At 51.4% G+C, this 24,303-nt stretch overlaps 7 protein-coding genes across 7 annotated transcripts; 3 read left to right on the top strand and 4 right to left on the bottom strand.

The window, feature by feature from the left end:
- Window positions 1–4,460: 4,460 nt before the first annotated feature.
- Window positions 4,461–4,691, bottom strand: A1O9_12552 (uncharacterized protein; the record flags this gene model as incomplete). Its single annotated transcript, XM_013398539.1, has 1 exon — window positions 4,461–4,691. The coding sequence occupies one exon, from the start codon at window positions 4,689–4,691 to the stop codon at window positions 4,461–4,463; it is 231 nt and encodes a 76-aa protein (XP_013253993.1).
- Window positions 4,692–5,414: 723 nt separating this feature from the next.
- A1O9_12551 (uncharacterized protein) lies at window positions 5,415–7,209 on the top strand (the record flags this gene model as incomplete). The annotated part of the gene is made up of 5 exons (XM_013398538.1): window positions 5,415–5,642; window positions 5,705–5,826; window positions 5,881–6,023; window positions 6,085–6,531; window positions 6,581–7,209. The coding sequence occupies 5 exons, from the start codon at window positions 5,415–5,417 to the stop codon at window positions 7,207–7,209; spliced, it is 1,569 nt and encodes a 522-aa protein (XP_013253992.1).
- Window positions 7,210–8,030: 821 nt separating this feature from the next.
- A1O9_12550 (uncharacterized protein) lies at window positions 8,031–8,661 on the bottom strand. Its single transcript, XM_013398537.1, has one exon. It carries the CDS (start codon window positions 8,638–8,640, stop codon window positions 8,041–8,043), a length of 600 nt encoding a protein of 199 aa, XP_013253991.1. The 5' UTR covers window positions 8,641–8,661; the 3' UTR covers window positions 8,031–8,040.
- Window positions 8,662–9,741: 1,080 nt separating this feature from the next.
- Window positions 9,742–10,758, top strand: A1O9_12549 (uncharacterized protein; the record flags this gene model as incomplete). Its single annotated transcript, XM_013398536.1, has 1 exon — window positions 9,742–10,758. The coding sequence occupies one exon, from the start codon at window positions 9,742–9,744 to the stop codon at window positions 10,756–10,758; it is 1,017 nt and encodes a 338-aa protein (XP_013253990.1).
- Window positions 10,759–12,019: 1,261 nt separating this feature from the next.
- Window positions 12,020–14,008, top strand: A1O9_12548 (uncharacterized protein; the record flags this gene model as incomplete). The annotated part of the gene is made up of 1 exon (XM_013398535.1): window positions 12,020–14,008. The coding sequence occupies one exon, from the start codon at window positions 12,020–12,022 to the stop codon at window positions 14,006–14,008; it is 1,989 nt and encodes a 662-aa protein (XP_013253989.1).
- A 137-nt stretch (window positions 14,009–14,145) lies between these two features.
- On the bottom strand, window positions 14,146–15,078 carry A1O9_12547 (uncharacterized protein; the record flags this gene model as incomplete). Its single annotated transcript, XM_013398534.1, has 3 exons — window positions 14,146–14,434; window positions 14,514–14,791; window positions 14,875–15,078. Coding segments are annotated over 3 exons (771 nt in total), but the record flags the coding sequence as incomplete, so codon positions are not given.
- Window positions 15,079–20,806: 5,728 nt separating this feature from the next.
- Window positions 20,807–23,878, bottom strand: A1O9_12546 (uncharacterized protein; the record flags this gene model as incomplete). The annotated part of the gene is made up of 1 exon (XM_013398533.1): window positions 20,807–23,878. One exon carries the CDS (start codon window positions 23,876–23,878, stop codon window positions 20,807–20,809), a length of 3,072 nt encoding a protein of 1,023 aa, XP_013253987.1.
- Window positions 23,879–24,303: the final 425 nt, after the last annotated feature.

Below are 24,303 nucleotides of genomic sequence, written 5' to 3'. Positions count from 1 at the left end.
TTGAGCAAGTATATTAAGCATATCTGAGAGATCTCACTGTGGCAGAGACTGTCGTTGATTATAAGTAGAGTTAGTGTTAACTTGTTTGCTCGGGATGTCAATAGATATTCCTTGAGCGAGAAATGCGCAAATTGGATAATTTTATCATCCTTGGGACGGAACCCAAACGGAAATATACGCTCGTTACGCAATTAAGTTTAAATATCGCCAACTACATGGGTTAGTGACACTAAGCTTGAGCATATCTCCAAAAGATTGAACGGGTCCCTAAACCAGTTATCTATTGTGAAGGACTTTGCTTCTAGGTCGACAGCCGTACTTTCTGCAACTTCTCGAATAGTCATGGGTCGAGCAGAGAAGGACAACAGCATGAGAACCGCCCGCAATTCGCGGCGGTACATCTCCAGTACGTCGTTGAAGATCCGAGATTATGTGACATCTAAATCTTTTGGCAGATTCTCGAGTACATGGCGGATTCTACCTAGTTTCGAGCATTTTCAAAGTTCTTTAAGCTGGCATACCACCTAACGAAACCTGTATCGAGGGTTAGCTTGCTATAGGTCAGGTATTCGGAACAGCTTGGGATCCACCGGCTCTCTCCATCAAACTCCCTTCGATCTCGCCTTTTATGCTCATGTCCGATCTCTTGAATTTTAGATCGATCATCGTTTGTGCTCGGATATGAAGGCAGATGTCCTGTTTGTCAAAGCGGCTCGGATATTAATATCAGTATCGCTAATCTCGTCCTTTAACTGTTTGATATACACTTCGGGGCGGCTCGCGACAAATAGGAGTATTGAGGTCCTTGATCTGGGCTAGATTATGTTTGCGCTCATGGTTTTCTGACTCTATGCATTCATCTAGGGCATTGATGACTAGAAAGGCTCTCAGCTGTTTCTCGAGGAGGGCTTTAAGAAGTTCAAGAAAATTGTTCTGTACTAGGTCCCGCTCCATTACAGCCCGAGTAAAGCTCGAGTGCTGGCTTGGGTATCATTTCGGTTCTGGCACAGATCTGGCGGATAAGCGATCTAAGGATACCAAGATATGTTTGTTTACAGGCATTACCGAAGTCGCAGTAGTAGAATATGATGGTGTAGTCTGCCCTGAGTGGTTGGGAGCGCAGAGTCTCAATAACTGCTGATGTGAGGATTGTTTTACCAGACCCTAGGAATGAATGGAGCCACAGTAGTTGGCTGGTGCCTGGTGTGTGGAACCAGGAATTCAACTCTCTCGAAGCGAGAAGCGATTCGCAATTTCTGGACATTCTCTTACGCTGTGGTTGATGATTCAGCGCGCTTAATCCGTGGTCACCTCATACGCTGGCCGGCGGGGCCGAGGGATCACAGATCCACAATGACAATGATCTGCACCATCAGTACCCTCAGTACCCAGTACTCGAAACCATCTGGAGCACGAACAGGAGGGAAGATCTGGAGAAAGAATTGTCTCGTAACTGCAATTGAGAGGCAGAGATAGAGAGCGCGCGTACACTACAAAGGGAACATAAGGGTGGGGGTAGATAGTCTAGGTACGAGAGCAAGACTTGTCTTAGCTACCGATCAATAGGACAACACGACTCTCTCTAGAAATAACAAAAGGACACAAAAGACAACTGATAGTCCGAATAAGACCCTTCTGGTTCCTCCGCATCAGTACTTACATTTGCTCCTCATTGTGCTCGAGGAGAAGTCCTCATGTCTTCCTTCCTTGACAAATCCGGAGCTATTCTATTCTACTTAAATGGTAGACGTGTCGCTCATGTCGAATTCCGATACCTCACTCCTATAATTGGAGGTCATGGTGCCTGCACGAGTGCCTCTGTCCAAAGTAAGGATGATCGTGTGCTTGGGAGTCAGCGCCTGGGTTGCCCCAAACCCTTGGTATGGGTTGATGTGGAAAGGCGTCGGTCTACCGTTTATCACCTTGGAGACGACGCACACTATCCTACCATTGGTTTTGTTGCAGAATCTGAACCTTGTCGGGTCTGTTTCGGTATCTGGCAAGTCAAGCCACTCTAAGAACTCCCGTGGTGGGTCCACACATGGTATGATATTCCTGACGCTGTTCTGACTTGAGACTTACGAAGCAGCTTTGATAATCTGCCACGACGGGCAGCCTTAACTTAGCCTTTCGCAGTCTGCCATTTAAAGCCCTTACGTCCGGCTCCAGAATCGCCCAGAAAGAATTATGGATCACCGGAACTAGAATTTTTATTTTCAGAATATTCAACGCTGGAAAGTGTGAAATGGTGGCGGCTTCGTTTGAGCCATGTTCTAGAGTCTACCACGATGGAAGTGGTGCAATATTCAAAGGCACGCGGGAAAGGTGGACTTACTCCTATTCGGGCGCCTGAATCCCTCACAAACAGGTTGAAGAATACGGTTGACCCAACTGTTCCAGCCTTTATCCTCGAACGACAAAGCCCCTTCCAAACGTTCTTATCGACTATCGTTTGTCTTAGTTTGGTTGGGGCAGAAATCAGCGAATGGCATAAACCGGTGAGCCTTTGCCAAACAGGACGTTTCTTGGATGTAGAGAACGTCGGGGTTTTGTGTTGCTGGGTTGTTGATCAGTGCTTCCATTGCTACGCAGGTTTTCATATTGTTCAACTGTAGTATACGAAGGTTGAGCTGATTTATTGTCGAGATTCCACGATGGCTGCTCCAATGCATTCTTTTGCTCCTGTGGGATGTGCTCCATGGCAATCGCCGCATCTAGTTCTGCGGCCAGGTAGACAATCTCGGAGTCACCACAGTGACCATACCTTGGGGTCTTCCGCCATAGCCGTGCTAATTGACCCTGTCCCAGGCATCGGTGGCATCTCTTCTTCTCTAGTGAGTACTTTTCTACGCTTTCGATATATCGCTGTTTATACACGATGCTAGTGACAACCTCCTACTCCGTGGTCACGACCGTGTTGAACCATACTCCCAGGGAGGCAGACCTGCCTAGGGTCTTGTCACTGTACTTGAGCCACGTAATGTCGTTGATGTTGATATTCCTGGCCCGCTTGTCGTTTTCCTCTATTATCTGCCGGATGACGTCCTGTTTGTTCTCCCGTAGGATAATGCCGTCAGTGGGAAAGCGGTGAACCACTAAGCTAAATAGCGGTTTCACCAGCTTGGTGTCATTGCTGAATTTGACTAGCCATTCCGTGTTGGCCTCTGCCGTGGCGAAAGACTGCTTATTCTTAAACCGGATCACGTACTGTTGGTTGTTCCGATCCCTGCGACCTTGACCTCTTTAGTCGGTTACGTCTAGCCTAGAGTACTTTAAGTGTAGCGGTTTGCCTATGCTATGGGCAGCTACCTCGCGAATAAGCCATCTCAAACTCTAGGTTTGATCGGCTCGCCTATATACTGATCCGTAGGTAGTTCACTTCTTTCCGGGTCCGCTCCCTGCCTCTAGAGGAGACTAGGCTAGTAGCCGGCTATATTGTCGTCATCCCGGTCACCATAGACGTGTAGGAGCGTATGGATGAGGGCGACGCTAAGAACGATTCAAGCTATCCTCAAGGGTGAAGCTGTTCTAAGCACTTTCGATTCTTCTTCAATCTCAATCAGCTCAGTTCGGATCTACGGATATTCTCGACAACGTCGCTTCGTTGCGTAGTTAGGAGGATCAAGGCTTTGATATTCGCGTGGTTAATATTCTTCCCATAAAAGCCGTCAGGTGTAATCCTAACATCTAGAATTCGCTGCGTTTCTTGTGCCGCAGCTGCCCTCGCGCTTAGCTTTCGAGTTCTCTTTGAGGTTGACATTGACTTCGGAATCTGCCGGCGCTAATGAGCGTGTTCCGCTCTGGGATCTACAGGTCGCTTAACGCGGGCGCGTATCGTTCTTTTCGCAGATATCGCCTTCAATACAGTCGTTTTCAATTGGAGTCGCGGTTCCAATGTCTAGCTTCTAAGCCAATTCTCCTTTTCTGTGAATTGCAAAACCCGTTTCCTTGCAAGTCGATTCTTTCTTTGATTTGGGTTTGGTGGAGACAGAGGTGGTTCGCTTACGAGTAGAGGCATGGCAACCTTACCGGACGCGCACAGCTGATTCACATTTCTAGCCGAATTATTCTCGAGCGGTCCAACAAAAGTTTTCTGCGCTGATACGTTGCCCTAGAGACGATGCATCTACTCAAGGTGCCTAACATTGCAGACCTGCTTGATCGTTTATTTGTCAACTAGCAGCTTGGTCTGACGACTGAGACCGAGATCGCGTCGTAAGAAGTCAAACTGTGCGCATTCAACTGTCCAAAAGTGCGGCAAATATGTCCCACTGTAATAGCCCTTCACGCAGTCGTAGATTATTGCTACCGGTTTGACGTTGTTGGGGCCTTCAAGAGTACGGAGTGATGCCAGATGCCAACTTGTGTAATTCGATTCGTGTCAATCCGTAGCAGCAAGGACAACATTTCCGTCGACACCTTTTTGAATACGGTACGTAGACCAACCGGGTCTAGGTAGGTCAATGCTGCTGTCGTTTGTTAAAGCCTTCATAAAAACACCATGCGTGACCAAAGCCACGTTTGGCCTCGAGGACCTTTCGCAAGATGCTGCCATCTTTTCTCAAAGTCTCGCGAAGTTTCATCGCTCGCATTTTGACAGCATCGTCGTGTTCAGAATAGAAGCCCGTCTTTGATCTCCATGTTGCGTCCTCCGCATCCGATAGCGGCGAGAGGTCGAGGTAAGGGAACATTTGTTATAGGGACTCTCGAGTTGAACAGGGATCGCAGGGGACGGCGCTCCGCTCCTGCGCATCTGGGTCTACAATAAAGGGAGGCTCCTGCTTTGGCCCATTCCCACTTGCTGGATCGAAACAGCGCCGGTCGAGAACGTTAGGAAATATTACAAGGCGAAGTCTGGATTGCGCGTTGCGACGGGGATGACAAGACAACGCCCGCGGAGTCTGCTTCCGGGAATAGCGAGCCCAATTGTTCTGCAGCCTTAACCCCAGATTCTGTTGACGTAGGGTCAAGCCGTTCAAAAATTTTGTCAACGTTGTGCCGGGATTCAGCATGTCGCAAGAGGAAGACTCTGCTACCGGGCATAGTTGTGGTTTCTGAGCTGCCCTTAGTAACGCTCAGGTTTAGTATCACAGCACTACCGAATGTTCGAAAAGTACTGATGCTAGTTGTGATGATCTTGCTAGACGGCTTTCGAACGATAGAGTCCATCACTAACATCGTCGTGCATCAGTTTACTGCGGGCAGCAAGATTCCCGGAAAACCCCGTGATCCGGCTCAGGCTGATGCCAAGAAATCAGACTCTTGCCGAGATGTCGTTGGCGTGCACGTGCATGCGATTTCCGTTATTCATTGGTTGAATCACTATTGCCAAATTTACGTCACAAATTCGCAATATAAAAATGCCGATGAGTCTTGAATCCTCAAACTCCATTGCTACCGTCAACAGCATCGACATGCCTCTTCTCTCAGCTTTTCGCGCAGTGCGCGACTACTCGCGCGACCAAAATAATGCATATCTTGCCAACACCGATAAATTTTTCTGGCGCATGGGAGATGTGATCACCAGAACTTGGGATCTCGGGTTTACGGCGTTTGGGGGGCCCCCTGTCCACTTCCAAATTGAACATCGTCGATTTGTGCAAGGAACACATGGCCGAATCCCATGGATTGACGAACAAGTGGTAAGTCGAGTGTCTATTTGCCGGCTTGCGTGGTGGTGCTCTGTATGGTAACAGTTGCTTAGTATCAAGAACTGTTCGCAATCTGTCAAGCCTTACCCGGGCCTGGTAGCACGAAGATGTTATTCTGTATCGTTCTGATACATGCGGGCATACTCCCCGCACTACTTGCTTTCCTGACTTGGAGGTTAGTATTGGTCTTCCCCCTAGTCATTATACAAACCTAACCCTTGCCGCGCAGTCTGCCAGGAGCAATCGGCATGTTTTGCCTGTCCTTGGGGGTTCGTCAGATCAATGAGGTTCTCCCTGCTGTTGCGTACGCTTTCCTTTCTGGATTGAATGCATCGACAGTGGGAATTGTCGCGCTTGCTGCTGTCCAGGCAAGTCACCTCCGACAGCTCTTCTCCCCATTGGCCTCTTTCTTCTAACGTAAGCTAGCTCGCAGAGAAAGCTATAAAGGACCAGATCACTCGTATACTGGTAATTTTTGGCGCTTGTGCAGGTCTATGCTATACGGCATTATGGTACTTCCCGGCTCTCATCATCGCCGGCGGAATTGCCACTGTTATCTGGGATTTGTGGCTTCAGCAACAAGTTGGAAAAATTAAGGCTAAACGGGCGGCCAGGAAGCGTGAGCAATCTCAGCCACCTGAGCACCCCGAACCTGCGTCTATCGAAGCGAACGAGCCAGCCGATCTTGCTGAAAGAAACACTACGCCGAGCCAGGAAGGTCCTGGTATTCAACGGAGACATGCAGCACAGACAAGCTCGCATACCAAACCCGGCCCGAAGACCGAGGCACCACGTATAACTCAAGATGTTGACCGAACAGATATGAAGTCATATGCGATACCAGTAACAATTGGTTTGACTATCATTGCCGCATTTTTTGGTAAGTCTGTTCTGTCTGCTAGAGAGTTCTCAGAACTGACCCAATCCAGCCTCGTTCATCGCCATCCTCGTTGCCCGAGGAGTTGTTAAAAATCCAGCGAGACCGCTTGATCTCTTTGCCAACATGTATCTTGCCGGTACCATCATTTTCGGCGGTGGTCCTGTCGTGATCCCGCTTCTGCGCGAATACGTCGTTCAGCCCGGCTGGGTCTCCACGCGAGACTTCTTGATCGGCCTTGCCATCATCCAAGCATTCCCTGGCCCGAACTTCAATTTTGCCGTCTACTTGGGAGCGCTTGCCGTTCTGGGCACGCCTCACTCCACCGTCCTGGGTGCTTTCCTCGGCTTTATGGGTATTTTCACGCCGGGGATCACACTGGCCGTGGGGTTCCAGAGTTTGTGGGGGACCTTGAGGCATAAGCCGATCGTGATCAGTCTGTTGCGCGGGATCAATGCCGCCGCTGTTGGACTCGTGTTTACCGCAGTCTACCGGCTGTGGGAGATAGGCTACCTGACGCAAGAGAGTTCAAGCGGACAGAGTCTAGGTGAAGATCCTTGGTGGGTAGTAGTCACCACTCTCACATACGCTGGCAATGCGTGGTTCAAAGTCCCCGCTCCTGTAGCTATCGTGACCGGAGGTCTATTAGGTCTTTGCTGGTACGGCGCTGTTGGGCGATGATTACCTAGAATAAAAGCATATTCACGGTGCTTTCCATTGCGGGTATAATCGAGGAAATTGGCAAGAGTATAGCGGGTAGCTGACGTTGGGGCCGGCGTGCCATCCCTAGCTGCACATGCTCTGCCAAACCAAGCTCTGCAAATGTCAAGATACATAGAGGCAAATTATACCGAGGAATCAGCTGTAAGCCGGTATTGAAGTATAGTCAGCCATTGCCACCCCAAAAATCCTTTCATTCCGCGGGTTTCTAGTGGCTATGATGTCCCTTTTGCGCCATGTGTAAACTGCGTTCCTCGGTCGGAGGCGATAATCCTGGGAAGTCCGTGGTGTTTCTAAGCGCAATGGACGAGCGGGTAGTATCTTCTTATTAGTAGTTCCAGCCGTAGTAAGCCTTAAAGTCTCGACGCCTTTAATCTATGGTAAGGGTAGTAATATACATATATGTGATAGAGTAGGTGACTAAAAGGTCGCTAAAGAATAAGGATACCTATACTGTGTAGAAGTTAGCCGACGGAGAATAAGGCTATATCATATTATCAGGCTAGGGTCTATTAGTATAGTACTAGTATACTAATAATGCTCGCGACGCGAGTGCGATTTGGAAAGTTACTTCATTTCTAGATAGTTTCGTGGGCCGTACCAAAATGGCTGGAGGGCTTCGGAATGATTATTGGCGAAACGAGGGTTATCTAGCTATTGTTCGGGGATAAACGAGTTCGGAAGTGCAAACTTCGAGGCACAATGGTACATCATTCAGTTGGGGGCAGACACTGTTTTCTTCTCGATGTCAGCCCGTACTCAAGACAAAAAGGGACATAGTCTGATACCTGTTCAGGCAGCCAAATACCATCGACAAAGGAGCCTCCGTCTAAAACGCCTCGTGGAACACCAGAAGGAATAGGATGGTACATGCGAAGGCCTTCTCTGAGCGAGGCAAGCAGAAACAGAAGCTGCGATACCTTCTGCATGGTAATGTCTGATTCCCGTTTGGAAGTATTTCGGGTCTCCTGGATCAACTTCTGGTACGCTTTTGGGCTCTTGAGCAGCCAGAAGGTTGTGCCACCCAGCAATGTTGCTGTAGTCTCGCTGCCAGCGACGATGAGCAGGTTGGCATTTTCTCGGCATCTCGTCCAACGTTAGCCGTTGCTCCTGGTTGGCACACAGCACATAGGACATCAAGTCAGGACGATCTTTGGAACCAAGCTCCGCGCATTGCTTCGCTTGTTCGAAGCTCATTTTCTGGCGATCAAGCTGTTTCCGGATCAGATCGTGCGGCAGAAGGAACTTCATGAATGGCATCGTCCAGGGATGTCGCTTTGTTGCTTGCATATATGAATCAAGTCTAAATCCTAAGAAAATGATTTCAACCCAAGGGTTGTATCCGCCGCTGTCGAGACATCCGAACGGTTCGTCAAATACTAGATCGCCCATCACATCGACCGCCAGGAAGTTGTATCATTTGGACATGTCAAGCCACGCAGTTGGACGATGGAAGGGGGCTATGGGCTCTTACCAGTATGCACTTATCATCAAGATAGTCGGGAGCCCATCAAGAATTATCTGGCGTGCAAGCTGTACTACAGAGATTGGATCTTGCACGGGAATCATTATGCGGCAAGTTGGCGTTGAGTGCAGGTAGAGAAGCGCAGACGTTTCTTTCTCCAAGGAGGTTCGTATGTGTGATCTAGCGACCATGATTGGGATGATAGGCTCCTCTGCTTTTCTAGGGGTTTGAGGTATCGCGAACACGGCAGATCTGGAGACGCGGGGATCTGGGAGCAGGGATGGAGTCAGACCGAGGGACGTATCTGAAAGCTATGCTCGGACAGATTTGAATGCCAGCTTCTGACCCCTTTAAGGCTCTGTGAGTGAGCCCATCCGAGATCACTCCCGTCAGTCTGATTGCCATTGCCAAACTCGCGATGGCGACGGCGTACTACTCGAGGGTGCAAGAGATGTTGACATTTGCTCTGTCAAACTACCGAAAACCAGGGGTCTCAGGGTGGAGAGTGGAAAATTCAAGAATTGTGCCGGGATGTCGAGAGAGGCGGTTGGTTTCGCAGGCGGTTGAGCTCCCGTGGGCGATTAGACCGAGCCACCATAGACTTAGCTCTCTAGCCGTAGTATAATCTCATTCAAATAACATAATCCCTCAGCATTCGCGTAAGAAAGCACGGGCGTACCATTTCTCCACGTCATATACGTCGGTACGTCTGATGGGGCACCAGTGCAGTCGTTCTTCTTCCCCAGTGCGAAAGGGCGTGTGACCTCATTTTGCCCGTTGTTAGTCCGTTGATCGCTGGCCTAGCATCTAGTAACTCCGTGTCCTGAGTCACTCACGCCCGAAAGACTGAAACCCGGGGACCGAGTATAATAAGTGTAGCTCGTCGGGAAGAAAATCGGATCCGTCTATTTCTTTTATGAAGTCTAAGCGCCCACTGGGGAGTTGAAAGTCTCTGGCTATTGACAAAGGTTCCAAAAAATCAATCATCTTCAGATTCAGCATCGGCGTCAGGCTCACTATCCGCAGCAATGGCACAGCCCTCAACGTTGGAGTACACACGGTTGCCGGAGAGAGCACAGAAGATCGTGGACAGCTTCATGCCAGACGAGGAGAAGATTGAGCGTGAGACAGCCGCTTTTGGACACGTGAAGCCTCGACCAGCAGACAAAGAAGGCGACACGGAAGTGTTAGATGGGAAACTGTTTACACACCACTTTACCTCCGGACCCGGCGACCATGAAGTTGTTCAATGGCATTATGTGGAGGCCGGTCCTACCGGAGGGGAAGTGGTGGTCTTCCTCCATGGTATTCCCGATGCGTGGTATCAATGGCACCACCAAATGGCTTCCCTAGCAGACGCGTACCGATGTATCGCCGTGGATTTAAAGGGCTACGGGCAATCCGAGAAAGGAGCTGGTGACTATCGCCACGAAGGCGCTGCCGACCAGCTTTTCGCAATGCTTCAATTGATTGGAATCAAGCAATTCAACCTCGTGACTCACGACCGGGGCACCGTGCAGGGCGATTTCATTGTCGCTAAGAATCCTGACTATGTTACTCGCTACCTTCGCGGCGAACAACATCTCCACCACTTCAACCCTCTAGTGGCTCCCCAGGGAGACCTCTTCAAAGACGCCCCCTGGACAGGCATCATGGAGAACCCCACCAAGTTCGTCATCTGGGTTCACAATTGGGTCAGTGGCCAGAAGCCTATCCCGAAGCCAGAGATGGAACGCGTCATACAAGAATTCTCGCATCCTGGGATTACCCGTGCCGTTCCACGGTATTTCAACTCGTCGACGTTCCGACAGGAATGGCTACAGCGCCGCAACCATCTCCTTGCGGCCTGGAAATGCCCCGTCCTAATCATGCAAGGCTTCGACAGTAAAAGCCAACCGCGAGAGTTTTACGAAAATGCCCGCGAATACATCCCAAACGCGGAGAAGGTGACTGTTCAATACATTCCCGGAGGACACTTTTGGACCTTAGAGTCGCCGAAGGAAACAACAGATACGATCAGGAAGTTTCTGGAAGACAAGATTTGATGAAATATGCTTCTCAATATGGTCAATTGTAAGGGCCGGATCCTGTTGTGGTTTAAGGGGTACTTCTGGGTAGTCTTTAAGCCCAGCGCGATGCCGATACCAGTATAGATATCATTTTTTAGCTAGCCACACATGCGATATCCATCAGGATCGAGGCCGTTCTTCTGTGGTCTAGGACTCCCGCCAATGCGCCTAGCCTTGCCTGCTAGCCCTCCTCTTGAGGGGGTCGAGTTGTTTGGCTCTTATAACGCTATTTTTTCAACAATCACTTAGGTTTCAAAGTCCACTTCTTAGACATGTTCCGAACGCCGGCTTAGTGCCATCGGCTTGTGCTTGAGGTGTGGGTCCTTTTTGCATACAGTAATCAAAGTGTCTCGGCCTAATTATCATTGGCTGCCAAGCATCGGCCTAATTGTGCTGCTAAATCTTCCGCATGCCACCAACAGCGGGTACCCGACATTGTGGGACATGTGGAACAAGCGGAGAAGCAATCGCCATCCCCCGCTTCCAGAACGACTTAGAAACTGTAAATCCACATCCCGGATTATCCACCTTTTCGTCCATAATATCTTCTGGCTCTTTGCCGTACCTCTAGTTATGCCGGACACCAGCCGCGCAAGAATAACGTGCTTCAGCTGTCGAAAGCGCAAGGTGAGGTGTGGCAGAGAAGTCCCCGATTGCTCTCAATGCCAGCGCGGTCAGCACCACTGCAAATACCCCGACGAAATCAAGAAACCTGGTCCGAAGCTCGGTAGCGTTCGTAGAGGGCCCCGAACGAATGCACCGGGTCAGGGGAAAAATCAGGGGGCGTCACGTCCAGGTCCCACGAGCCGGGACGAAAGCATTCAGAGTATCTCTACGCGAGAAGGCGACATTGCGCCGCCGTCCGTCCAGGGCACTCCAGGGCACGACGACGACGACGACGACGACGCGACGCCGAACACGCAGCGCGCCTCAAACACGATAACAGACCCGCAGTTTGACGACATCCAAAGCATCTCCTATATCATCCACCCTTCGCACGAGGCTTGCGCGTTAGACCGCCCGAATTCGATCGTGAACCATCCCGCCACCACTGGCACCAGTGACGAAGTAGCGCCACTGATATGTGCCTGTCGTGCTCTGGGGGTGACGGAAGACGGCCTGAGTAACATGTAAGCGGGCCATGGCCCCGATTTCTGTGCTACGTTTCTCGTGACATACTATACATCAAGCCCAACAGGGGTGACACAAATGAAGGCTGTAGTGGATCTATGCTGACATGCCGGTTCGGATCGATGATAGGTTGAGCATATTCTTTGCAACATTTACTGCCTTCACGCTGTTCCGAGAATTGCATTTTCGGGCGACCCTTGGCAAGATAGGCAGCGACGTACATCTGAAAGCGCTCCTGGCCGCGATATTTGCCTTTTCACGGAAGTCGATGGAGTTTGGCAATGGGAATACCACTACCGGCTTTGTAAGGGATCCGGACGCAACTTTGTCTTCCTCACAATACAATGACCAGGCTGTGTTTTGGGTTGATGCGGCCGTTGCGGAATGCGGAGATGACCCGCCTCCATTGTGCGTGCTTCAGGCTTTGGTCCTGGTGACGCATTGGTTACTGATTCGGCGCGTCCGTGGGCGTGCCTGGCGCTCCATGGGCCTTTGCATCCGCATAGCATATGAGCTGGGCCTGCATACAATCGACAAGGGGCGGGATTTCGAAGTCACCAAACAAGCACCAGAAAGGTGGTGCGAAGACGAAGAGCGTCGGCGCACGTGGTGGGCCATATGGGAAATGGATGTCTTCGCCTCTGTGCTTTACCGCCTTCCGTGCACGATCTCTTGGAGCTCGACTCAGGTCTGGCTCCCTGCGCCCGACGAAAACTGGCTCCAGTCGCAACCACAAAACAGTTGTTTTCTTCACCCAGGCCTGGTATCTCGGTCTCAGGAGCTTCAAGCAAGTGGCAATGAGTCGCCCAAAGCATGGTTTATCGTGCTAAACTCGTTGATGGCAGAAGGACATGCCTTCTCTTCTCGCGTAGGCAATGGGGCAGTTGTTACAAAGGAACCTACATTGGGCGGGGAACAATATGCCAGCGACAACCGACTTTTCCTTGAGAGGTTGATGAATGCAATCCAGCTGTGTGCCCTTAGCATACCTTCCAAGTACAAGTACCGAGGCCAATATCTGGATTTCGGCACGATGCAGTACGGGCAACGGGATCGAACGTCGACGATCCGCACACAAAGCGCGGTGTACGAGTTAGCCTTGATGCAAGAAGTGGCGAAGCTGATGGCGTTGAAGAACGCAATTTTTGAAGGCGGAGCTGCGAGCCTGCTTCGAAAGGCCCAGGACTTGGGCCTGGGCCTGAGAAGTCAAAGCGGCCAGGGAAATACAGGTCAAACCCTAGACAGATATTTCCAGGCCTCGCACGCGATATTCAGCCATCTGTTCAGTAGCCACGAGACGCATGTCCAATACGTGAACCCTTTCATTGCACACGCGGCATGGATGGCGGCAACTGTACAACTTCTTCAGCATGCGTTGACGATCAATGAAGCTCAACGAGAGGTTGTCAAGTCAAGGTTTGAGCTGTTGAAAGCCATACACAAACAGTGGGTCGAGCATTGGTCGATGTCAGAAGTCCCGCTACACCGCCTTGTCGTTCTTGAAGCTCAACTGAGAAGGCTGGTTTGCCTTTCGAGGCACCCAGCAGAGCCACGACGACTCTTGAGCCCTGCGCCTGCGGCAGATAAGTCTACACGACTACAACACCATTGCCCAGACGTCGGGAACGGCAATTCTGCCTCTGGCTCCGATGGACTTGGACTGAATGGCTTGATGCACAAAGCCAGCGGGCAGCAGAGACCGGCAGTATCGCTCGGTAGGGAGTCGGTACCTGCGGCATTACCAAATCCTCCTGTCATAATTGAGTCTTTACCCAATGACATGCATATGGGTAATCAGGTGCAGCAGGTTCAGACCGGTGGATTAGAACTTCAAATGATGGCCGAGACATCACGACAAGGTTTGGGTCCGACGACTGACCCGGTACTGGCATCGGATGCAAATAGAGCCACTCCAAACTCGGCGGCCCAATGGCCAAAGCAATCTATGCAGGTGGACCTGTTGGATGACGCTGCCATGTGGAACGACATATTCCCCGAGGAAACAACCAACTTCAGCCTCCTGACAGACAATAAAATGATTGGAGAGGTATCAAGCTATCTGGACGAGATCTTCTCGGGGCCTGATTTTTGGTGAGCAAAAAGACCAAATTAATCGATCTATCAAAGACCCAAAAACCCCGTATCGAGCAATCACAGAGCCTTTTCCCTATCTCCGTATTCGCGAAGGTCTGCGGCTAATCCCAGTTCGCTGGGAAGCCTCTACGACTTTGGCACCATGGTCCTTCGTCCCTGCATGACGCCCTGTAGCTCGGGTGTGCCAAACGCGGCATCAGCATACTTCAGCAGCCTGTTGGATACGATCCCGGACCTTCCCACGTCCTGCAAGCGGCCTAACAAGATGACCAAATGTGCATCTAGCACGGTTGGTCGGTTGGACCCCAACAGCCAGGGCGCATCTTCCGAGAGTAGCGACTCAACCTTTTCCAGGAGATGGCGTGCCTTTTCCTCATTGGCACGAACAGCGTCTTGCTTGATGCCTTGGACTTTTTCGCGCGTGGTGCTAAAGAAAGGAACGAGGATCCGTTTGCGTCAGAAAAACTGTCCTTCTCAACATGAGTTGGGATGTGTAAAGCACTTACACTGATAACTTGTATTCCAGGGCATCTCTGTACTCGTCGCTGATGTCGTCCCTCGCAAGCCGATCTCGGATAGCCTTGACGAAGCCTGCGACGACCTGGGGCCGGTCGGGGAACGAAAGGGCAAAATAATTCAAATCATGGACGGCTTTCAGCAGCGCGAGACTCTCTTCTTCGTGTGACTTTGGCATCAAACCAGGGTAGTGCTTGAGTAGATAGAAGGTGATTTCCAAGCTGTCTGCGATCGGCTTGTCAAGGGTAGGCGAAGTGAGTGCTGGCACCTTCATAGATAACGGATATCGTTAGCATTCGGACTCTCCCGCAAGCGATCGGCTATGTATTGCATCGTAGCAGATACCACGACTGGAAGACGTGCCTGTCCCTTGCGGTTGACTTTCGTCAGGAAGTGTTCGTCCAACTGGCCGTCATTGAATAGGTCGACCACGACCTCGTCGAACTGCATTGGCGGAAGCCCATCCCGCGGTGGTCCAGCTATGGCAATGGTGTACCGCACCTGGAGCGAGCATAACGAGTAATGATTATGGTATAATCGGTGGCTTTCCATGGCTCGGGTACTGTATCTTTGAGTCCGGGTTCGCTGGTGTTCGTAGACGAAGTTGCGCTGTAGGAGATCCTGAATCCAATATCAACTTGGATGAGTGCGGTAAGAAGTGTGCATGGGAACGAGAGCTCATATTTGAGAAACTGCTCCACATGGGGGTTGCTGGCGGCGAACGTCTTGCGGTGCAACTTTCGGGTCGTCCCGCCAAGGCCTGACGCCCGAGGCGCCCGAGGATAGTGAGCCAAAAATCACCCCGAGCACGGGGCGATTCCCTGTTGACACGACAAAACTCGGGGCACGGAGCGGGCTTACTGAACGAGGCCCACGTCACAAGTGTGCTCTCTATAGACGGGTATCATACGTACTAGTGACGCATTGCTATGGGCTCCACTAATGAAGTGCCAAGCCTACTCTTGTAGTGGTCACGTGATAATTAGGTACCTGATTGTCAACTTTTGATATCGTAGATGAACGGCATATTTAACCGAGGTGATTTAGTGTTTCACAACCACGGGATACCTCGTGCCCAAGGAGATGAAACAGGCCCTCAGGCTGCAGGGCATGTCTCTTGTTAGCACACTCCTATACCAACTGAGGGGGGTGGGACGGTCGTGGATGATGTCAACGGCTAAGATGTTAACACAATGGGTGAACCTCGGTCAATGGTCATTCTGCCCCGCGTTGCCCCTCCCTCCATAAGGATTGATTGATCATGAGAAAGACACGTGTGATATACGCCCGAATTGCCAGTGGATTGGTAATAGTACGCGTGGGATGACGGGTAGAAATAGTGCACATGGCTGATGGTATTTATTGATACATAACTGGGTGTTTCAGACATGGATCTCCAAATGGATCTCCAAATGAAAAGCAGATTTCACACTAAGCGAGGAGAATGGTCGTGCAAGTAGAAGTATTCCGTCCTGCCCCTCCTTTCCCTGTCCTACTTACAACATCACCTCAACTCACTTATCCCCTTCACTCCTGTGTTGCATAAAGAAAGCATCGAAAGCCCATCCCGTGAAGTAATGGTTTCGATCAGCGATGTACAGTTCTAACGTTGTGTTGATGAAACAAGGCTGCATGTTGAGAATAGTGGTGGACAATGAAACATGAAATCTGGGTTCCTGGGTTGCTCCGATGCTATGCCTATGATATCCGTGAAAATGAAAATGAAAATGCTCCGACTTTGACATACCGCTATGAAGCAGCGAGTATGCGGGAGGTCGAGGCTCGGTATTGATTCTGGGTTTCTCTCTTTTTGGGGAATTTCGGATGGGATATCTTGTTGGTTTTGAGGCAAGCCAATGACTATCATGTCGTGTGGATGGCATGTGCCTTCAAGGGCGACGGTAACGTGTCGCCAGAGTTGTCCAGTTGTGGTGAAGAGGAATGGAGGAAGTATGGCCCAAACAGGATCATAGCCTTTGGCCTCGTGGTTCCTGCCGATGCTTGACCTCCATGACTCGGGTTGTATCTCGATGTCTTCAGGAGACATCGTGTCTACTTCTTGGAGCTCCAGCCCCCGTGGATTGGCGGCTTCGGCTTGGGATCTCCCTTTGGAGGGTCACCTCGAGGAGGTCTGGTGAGAGGGCCGATTGTGCCACGACGAGAGCCCATGTTTGAGGTGATGTTATAAGCGTAAGCGATGTGTGATATTTTTTTTTTTTCGGTGATGAAGATGATCGTGGTTGTTGTTGGTGGTGTTGTTGAAGTTGAAGGTAAGAATTGTTTTTATCTTTGCAGTGATGGCTTGCTCAGGATATTGAAGATGATATATGTGAATGGCCTTGATCATGTATTGACTGAAGGTGAGATGGAAGGAAATATGTTTGTTCTAGAAGGCGAGGGGGGACATATAAAGCCGGCAAATTCAGGCAACACCAAGGTTCCTGGCCAGGCAGGGTGGACTTGCATGGACACACTCTCAAGGCAGCCACAGTGCAAGTGTGGAACCAAAGCCTCGACGATGGACGACAAGTAGGAAACAAAGCCCTTGTCTGAGGTTGAAAGTGAAGCAAGTCGAGCAGTGCCACGGAAAGGAAAAAGAGTCATATCTCTTGACAAGGGACACTTTCCTGAATTCCAACATGGACATAGGCACCAACAGCCAATCATAGCCCGACGACGCTATAACACAACCCTTTTGAGGGGGAGATCAGGTGGCGAAGGTGATAGGCAATGGCTAAGCAGCAGCACTAGGAATCCAGGCAACAACACGGACTGCGCCAGCATGGCGAATGACTGGATCACGGAAGGGCAGCAAGTGGATTCGATTCAGGCGGAGATGGCACGATGCAAAAGGACTCCAACGTTCCAGCAATCCAGAGGGAGAAGTGAGGGATTAAGACCGTTGGGAACTTGTTTGTTTGGACTTTTGTCCGAGGCCTGGGGTTCCATCCAGTCACAAAAGGCGATGGATAGTGGGAGACGGAACAAGGCTGAGCAGGGCGGCACGAAAGGAAAAGGGCATACCGGAGGATGCGTCGAGATTTGGTGCTGGAATGTTATATCCAAGGCGGGATGGAATGATTCAGAGCCTCTGGGCACCAGTGACGCCAAAGGACTTGATGGAGATCGGACGGTTGCACGAGGGGCAGTGGGCTTAGAGCGCGGCAATGCGCCAACGGTAAGGCATGATTGGAAGAAGGGCTTGAATGGCATTCACGAGGCAGAGAGGCGCGAGGCTTGAAGCCAGCATTTTGGTGGGCGCCAGTGGACAGGAGAGATGGGACATGCGACATTGTGGGTACAGGACAGGAGCAATGAGTCAACGACGGCACAAGCATTGAAGCAGCGGCGACTGCGCCATGGCATGGGTCTGGCGCAAGAAGTGGCAGCACGGCACTGGAATGGAAGGCCAGCGAAAGAACACCAGAGTTGAGTTTCTGGGAAAGGTGGTAGAATGGTAGATGGAAAAGTTATGCGGGAAGACAAGGCGATACGAGAGCAAACAATGGGGGCGGAAGCATGAAATGACAAGCACATTGTTCAGCACATTGTTCAGCACCGACTCCAATGCACGTGTGTGTGAGAGAGAGTGTGTGGGGGGGAGAGAGCACAGCCTCAGAGAAGAACGGCTTGAGGGATCGGAATGGAATCAATGGGATCAAAAGGGACGCGACGAGGCGGGTGTCTTTTGCCTGACAGGAGAGAATTGGGAAAAGAGAGAGTCAGGGCGAGACAAATGGACAAACGATAGTGCTACAGTGCCATTGATACAGCCACTGTCCCGATTGCACTTTCCCAATCGACGATACAGAGAGTCAGGAAGGTACAGATACTTGGCGTGTCGTTGGAGGGAAGGTGCGAGGTGTGAGGTGTGAGGTGCGAGGTGTGAGGTGCGAGGTGTGAGGTGCGAGGTGGACGGGTCCCCAGCAGGCAATCACGAGTCCGCATGGCCCAGCCTGGTTAGTCGGGGGGCCGCAAGGGAAGCGCAGCCTGGCACCCGCCCAGCCTATGCCATTTTGGGTTGGTGCCTTTGCCGGCCACGATTACGATTGCGATTGCGTCTGACTCCCCGCCGGTGATTGCAGCTTGATTGCCAGAAACTACGGATCTGAGACTCATCATTGATTGAGAAATGCGGCTACCTGGACGAGCCACCAAGTCACCTCCGTTGCAGAGGGAATCAGTTGGGCTTGGAGATGAGGGGTTGGAGGCTCTTCCAGCGTGCATCTTCCTGCTGCAAAACATAGCAGACGGCGAGTTTATTGGTAGTTATTTGGCTCTAGTGATACTCTCCGGTTCTTGACATGGCTAGACACCTCGCCAAAAAGCAATGGGTTTGAGGAGAGGCATGGGTCTCGTGGTGGTCATCGGCCATTGGGTGATAAAATCATCAAATGGGAAATGAATCCACGACGACTTCTCAGGTCGGAGGGCTTCGTAGTGGTTCATGCTGCTGTAGTGCCGACCAGGGGGATAGATCTGGATGGGTGACATGCTCAATTGTTCTTCCATTCCTTGGGCACTATTGAGCAATGACGGTGGGTTCGGGGCCGGCTCAGCATGAAGAACAGTGCATCATGGTGGACAACCCTTACAGTGTAGCCTCAGGCCTTTGCGCAAGATCGTTCCTGGATATTCAGGTAGACTGGCCGGAGCAGATCACGCGGCCCCAATCACCACCAAGGTCCACATTGAACATCGATCTTGCACATAAGATATGTAAATTCGGGGTGGGGTCGACGGGCGAGACAAACGCGGGTGATCGATCACTCGTGGGCGAAATGATAAAGTGGGTTAAATTTTTTTAATTTTTTTTGGGTCTATCTAGTCGGGGTCCCTTGTCTATCGGTATCGGTATCAGAGGGACAGGGCTGTGCGTCATATCGATACGGATGCCCTCCTGCTACGGAGTACGGAGGACCACGATCCACCATTGAGCAGAAGTGAGTTCCTGACTCGGTATGAGGACCAGACAACTACAGCAACGGGGGTCATTTTGTTTCACCTCCGACGACTCCGTATGCTCGACCTCAAGCACAAGCCTCCACCGTTGCCTGAGTAGGCTGCCACGCTACAGGGCTCCGAGCTAGAGTTTGTGGGGCGCTCCGAGACCCCGAGGCGCCATGTCCCAAGGCTGCTCAGGCGCTGCCTGGCCTCCTTAGGCTGTTGCCCGAGGGGGTCACGACTCACGCCTAGCTCCCTGCCCAGCATTGACTTCTGCGCGCACCCGGGGGCCATCAGAAAGCCTGGAAGCCCGAAAGCCGCCTAATGGGGCACGGAGGTGCAAAGTGCGAGGTGCGAGCACCCGGCCAGCTGACGGAGGCGGTTGAGGATGTTTGCGCAGAATGCTGATCTAGCGTTCCTTGTCGCAATCATCCAAGTGAATCATGTTTTCTGCCTAGCATGGATGAGTCGTTATTTCCAATTCCAGCAAATCACCTGAGTGGTGTTTATGACGTGTTCGTTGACTGGTCTCCAACGGCAGCGTCAGCCCAACTCTACGACAGAGCAAGTGTACAGGAACTTGCTACCCACCAAACCGAGAGACTTGGCCCAACCGACCACAACCTTGACTTCCAGCAAAAGTACACTTCTTCGTCCCCAGCAGCCCTCACGCTGGCAGCAACCAGCCAGCGAGCATAGTGTACACTGGCGCCATTTCCTGTACGCCTGTATTACTTATTGGCTGATATTCATCCTTGCATCCAGCCATCCTTCTTCCCACCGCACGATGCAGTCTCGAAACTCACCAGGTCCCAGTACTGAGCATTGGTCGAGGCCTACATATGACCCCGGCGTTGTCTGCATTTCCTGACAAAAGGTCCTAGGGCACATCGCAGACGCCTCAACCCGTCACGACAGACTCGCGGGCCTTGGGCACTATGGGTCCGTGTGCACATGTTTCAGACCACTAGGCCAAATCCAGGCTGTGAAAACAAAGTCCACCATGTCATGAGATATCACTTGGCTGTACCAGGATGAAGACGAACGTGATCTTGCTGCCCCCCCCTCGCCCCGGGACCAACTGCGCACGCCGTTAGCTTGAGCCTTGGCTGTGTTCGGCTTACCTGTCCTGTCTATACATGGTACAGCAATTGACACAGCAACGCATTCAGCTGCAAAACATTGCACTTGGGAGACGACAAGGCTAGACAAGGCTACGCGACACACCTGTCCCTGACGCAAGATGTCATTAGGCTGCGTAGCTTTAGATCTATCCCGCACAACCACCCGTTTCATTTCATGGTACAGTCGTCGGTGTCTGTGTAGAACCTGTATCCCATCATAAAAACTCCTCTCCAGCGTCCTGCTTCTCCACCGGATCCGCCTGTAGGACTCCTCCACCCGCCTGCACCTCCTCGGTCTTGACCCTCCTCTTCTTTTTCTTCTTCTTGACGACGCCTCCTCCCCCTTCTGCCTCTCCTTCCTCCTGCTGCTCTGCACGATCTGGAATCTTCGCCCGCTTCTTCCTCCTCCTCTTCACAACCGTACCTTCCGCATCCACTCCCTCGCCCAGAACGGTCCGGCCGCGCTCAAGCTCGCGCTGCATCTCGACGCGTTTCTTCTCAACCTCGCGCAGCGCCAACGTCATCTCGAGTTCCTCTGCTTCGCGGCGGAGGATCTCGGATTCCGAATCCGGTTGGCCCCCTTCTTCGAGGCTGATTTGGCCCAGCGTCGACGAGTCGAATGTCAGGAGGCTTCGACCGGGCCGTGCTTGAGTCTGAGGCCGAGCTCCAGCCAGCGGGCTCATCGAGCGTGAGTGGTGGGGTGTTGCATTCGTCGACAGCGATGCCGATTTCCCGTGCTGGCTTCCCAGGTCGTCACTTGCATCGAGCGTTTCGTCTGCCGCGATGACGAATTTCTTTGCGGGCTTCTTTTTCCGAGTTGTGCGCTGCTGCCGCTGCTCTGGATCGCTTTGTAGGGCGGTCGTTGTCGTTTGCTCATGGTCGATTTGTAGATCCATGATCGGGATTGAATCCACGTCGAGCTCCTCGCCGCCGTTGGATTTACTGATGATCTCGTGGAAAGTGGGGCTGGATCCTCCGGATGGAGCAATGTAGAAAGGGTCGTCTTTGTTGCGTGCCATGCGCTCTGCCTTTCGACGAGCTATGGTCGCGGGTGACTCCGGTGCCGATTGATACGAGAGCGGCTCGCTCTCGGTAGGCTCAACTAGTCGTGCCGAGGCGGCTTGAGGTTGAAGTACCATTGCCGATGCTGGAGGCTCCCTTTCATGATAGAATTTCTGAAATGCATCGTCACCCAGATCGTCCTCGTCAGCTACTTGGGAAGCCTGCAGGATCGCTGGAAGTTCTGCATTCAGTGGCGTGTCCAGCTCGAGGTCGGCGGCCACAGGAACTTTCTTCTGAGCTGCTGGAGCAACAGGTTTAAGCTCGATGCCAGAGAACAACGATGGTACCGCTGATGTGAGGAGTAACGGAGCCTGTACTTCGTCGTTCGCCTGGGCCGTAACTGCTTCGGCCGCGACACGGAGTAGTTCAAGAAATTCGACACTTCTCTCCTGGACTTCGAGGTTGGGGTGCGCTGATAGTCTTTCAAGGAACTCGGTTGTCCGTGCAAGAGTCAGTGACATTGTCGTGCCCCTCGAACGATTCCAGTGCTCGTTGAACATCACTGCGATCTGAGAGATGACTTTGGGAATTGCTTGGATGAACATTGCCAAAGCGGCTGGAGAGAGAGTTTCAGACGATTCGTGGATCAACGAGTTGAGAACCTCGTGCGGATTGGATAAACTCGATGCAAATTCACCGCACATCCAGGCCGCGGATGTGAGGACTTCGCTCTGTCCTGAACCATGCGCAGGAAAAATAATCGCGCGATTCGACAGCAAGATAAGAGTCTCGGCAGCTTTGGTAGTCTCTGGCCGTAGTTCTTTGACGCGGACTGCAATGTCAAGGAGTTGTCCTCCTACTCTGGAAGCGGGAGATGATTTGGTCTCGTCACTTCCTGTGTTCAAGGATCCCGGTTTGTCGGCTGGCAGGTGGCGAACAAGGTGCACGAGGATTTCAATATACCATTCAAAATCCGTGACGTTTGAGTAGATATTGTGTGAACACATGTTCAATATTCTCGTAATGATCTCGTGACGATACTCGTCTGGTATAGGAGTGATCTCGGAGCTTCTTTTGTCGGGAATGAGCCTTTGTTCTAGGTCTGTTTGGTCTTCATCCACATGGCCATTCTCGGCCGATGCAGATGCAGAACTGGCAAGCTGTTTCATCAAACGATTGATGATCGGTTGCAAGTTGTCGCTGTTGACCATACCAGATACCAGTTCTAGAGCTTGCATCTTGATTGATATGTCTGGATCGTCTAGACATGCCATGATAACATCCTGTTGCATTGAGACAAGGTTGGGATGTGACCCGACGATCTTATTGAAGGCCAGCAGTGCAACATACTTCAAGTTTGGGTCACCGTCAACAACGATCATGCCCCTTAGCTTGGAGATGCACAGATCTGCAACCTCTTCAACGTCAATTCCACTCTCAGGGCCTTGTAGGATACCGCCTTGGATGATACCACTGATGCATTCGTAAAGCAGCGACATGGCCGTGGTTTCCTGGATGAGTTTGGTCAATGGTCGGACTAGTTTCTTGACCAATCTAGGTTCAAGCGGCGTGAGAACTGCAAATAGTTTGATTATTTTGATCCCCATCCAGTTATTCTTCTGCGCCAGCAAGAGCTCAAACAGTCTTGGCGCCAAAGGCAGGAAATCCTGTGGTCTTCTCCAGCCCAGTTCACAGACAACGTTGACGGTAGCGGCAGTAACGCTGCTGTCTTCTTGCTGGTCCATGAGACGCTCCTTGAACTTTGGCCATGCTACTCTAAGCGTCTCTGGATAGACCAGAGCGAGTCTGTAGAGGGTGACAATGGTCTTTTTCCGAACTGCTGGTTGAGAATGGGACAACCGTGGGAGCAGATCTGTGAGGATAGACAAGGCCAAGGATGAAGTCACTATATGAGGGAGAGTGATGAGTGGAAGAGAAAGAACGGGAATTGTAGGAGATGTGAGGTCCTTCTTCAGCAAATTCTCAGCCAGCATCAGGACTTCTGTCTCAGGCCCAAAGCTTTGGACAGCAGCCAAATAGCCGACTCGTTTGAGCATTGGTTTGGGGGAAGCCATGACTTCCAAGACATTGAAGGCGGCCCATGTCATATCATACCCAAACATCTCCAGATAGATGAGTTTGAGTAAAGCTGTGGCCTTGACATCGAGGTCCTGGGAGCGTATCTCGCTTCGGCACTCTTTAATGGCCGATTGGATATATTCGGCTTCATTTCCTTTGTGGCCTCGTAGGCCGCGGATCAGGTCCACCAATGATTTTTCGAACATGGTGAGAAGTGCTATTGATCTGGTGTAGGTGGAATTGGAAGTTTCTTACACAGTCGAGTGATCATCGTTTCTGGAGGCAGACTGATGGCTATGGAACCAAGCAGATCTAGTGGCCTGATACCGAGTATATCAGACTCGAATCGTTTGATTCCAGTGGCACATTTCATGAGACTCTGACTCCAGCACGCTCTTGAGCGGAAAGGATAGTGTGGGAATTAAAGATGTGTCTTCCAAAAAGATAGTGTTGACATTGGAGATGTCGTGAGATGGCGGAATCCCAGGCGATGCCAAGGCTTTGGGATGCACCGAAAGTGGTTAGAATTGTTCTAACGCCAAAATCCACTGCTGCCCTAAGAGAGGTCCTCCGTACGCGATATCGACCAGGAGGCCAGAATGACCCTCAGCCTACAACCTCCTCCTCCAGC

The sequence above is a fragment of the Exophiala aquamarina genome (genome assembly GCF_000709125.1).
Source record: "Exophiala aquamarina CBS 119918 chromosome Unknown aczIA-supercont1.24, whole genome shotgun sequence".
Taxonomy (NCBI): Eukaryota; Fungi; Ascomycota; class Eurotiomycetes; order Chaetothyriales; family Herpotrichiellaceae; genus Exophiala; species Exophiala aquamarina.
Note: the sequence above shows the minus strand (reverse complement) of the source record. Positions and strands in the feature narration are given on the sequence as shown.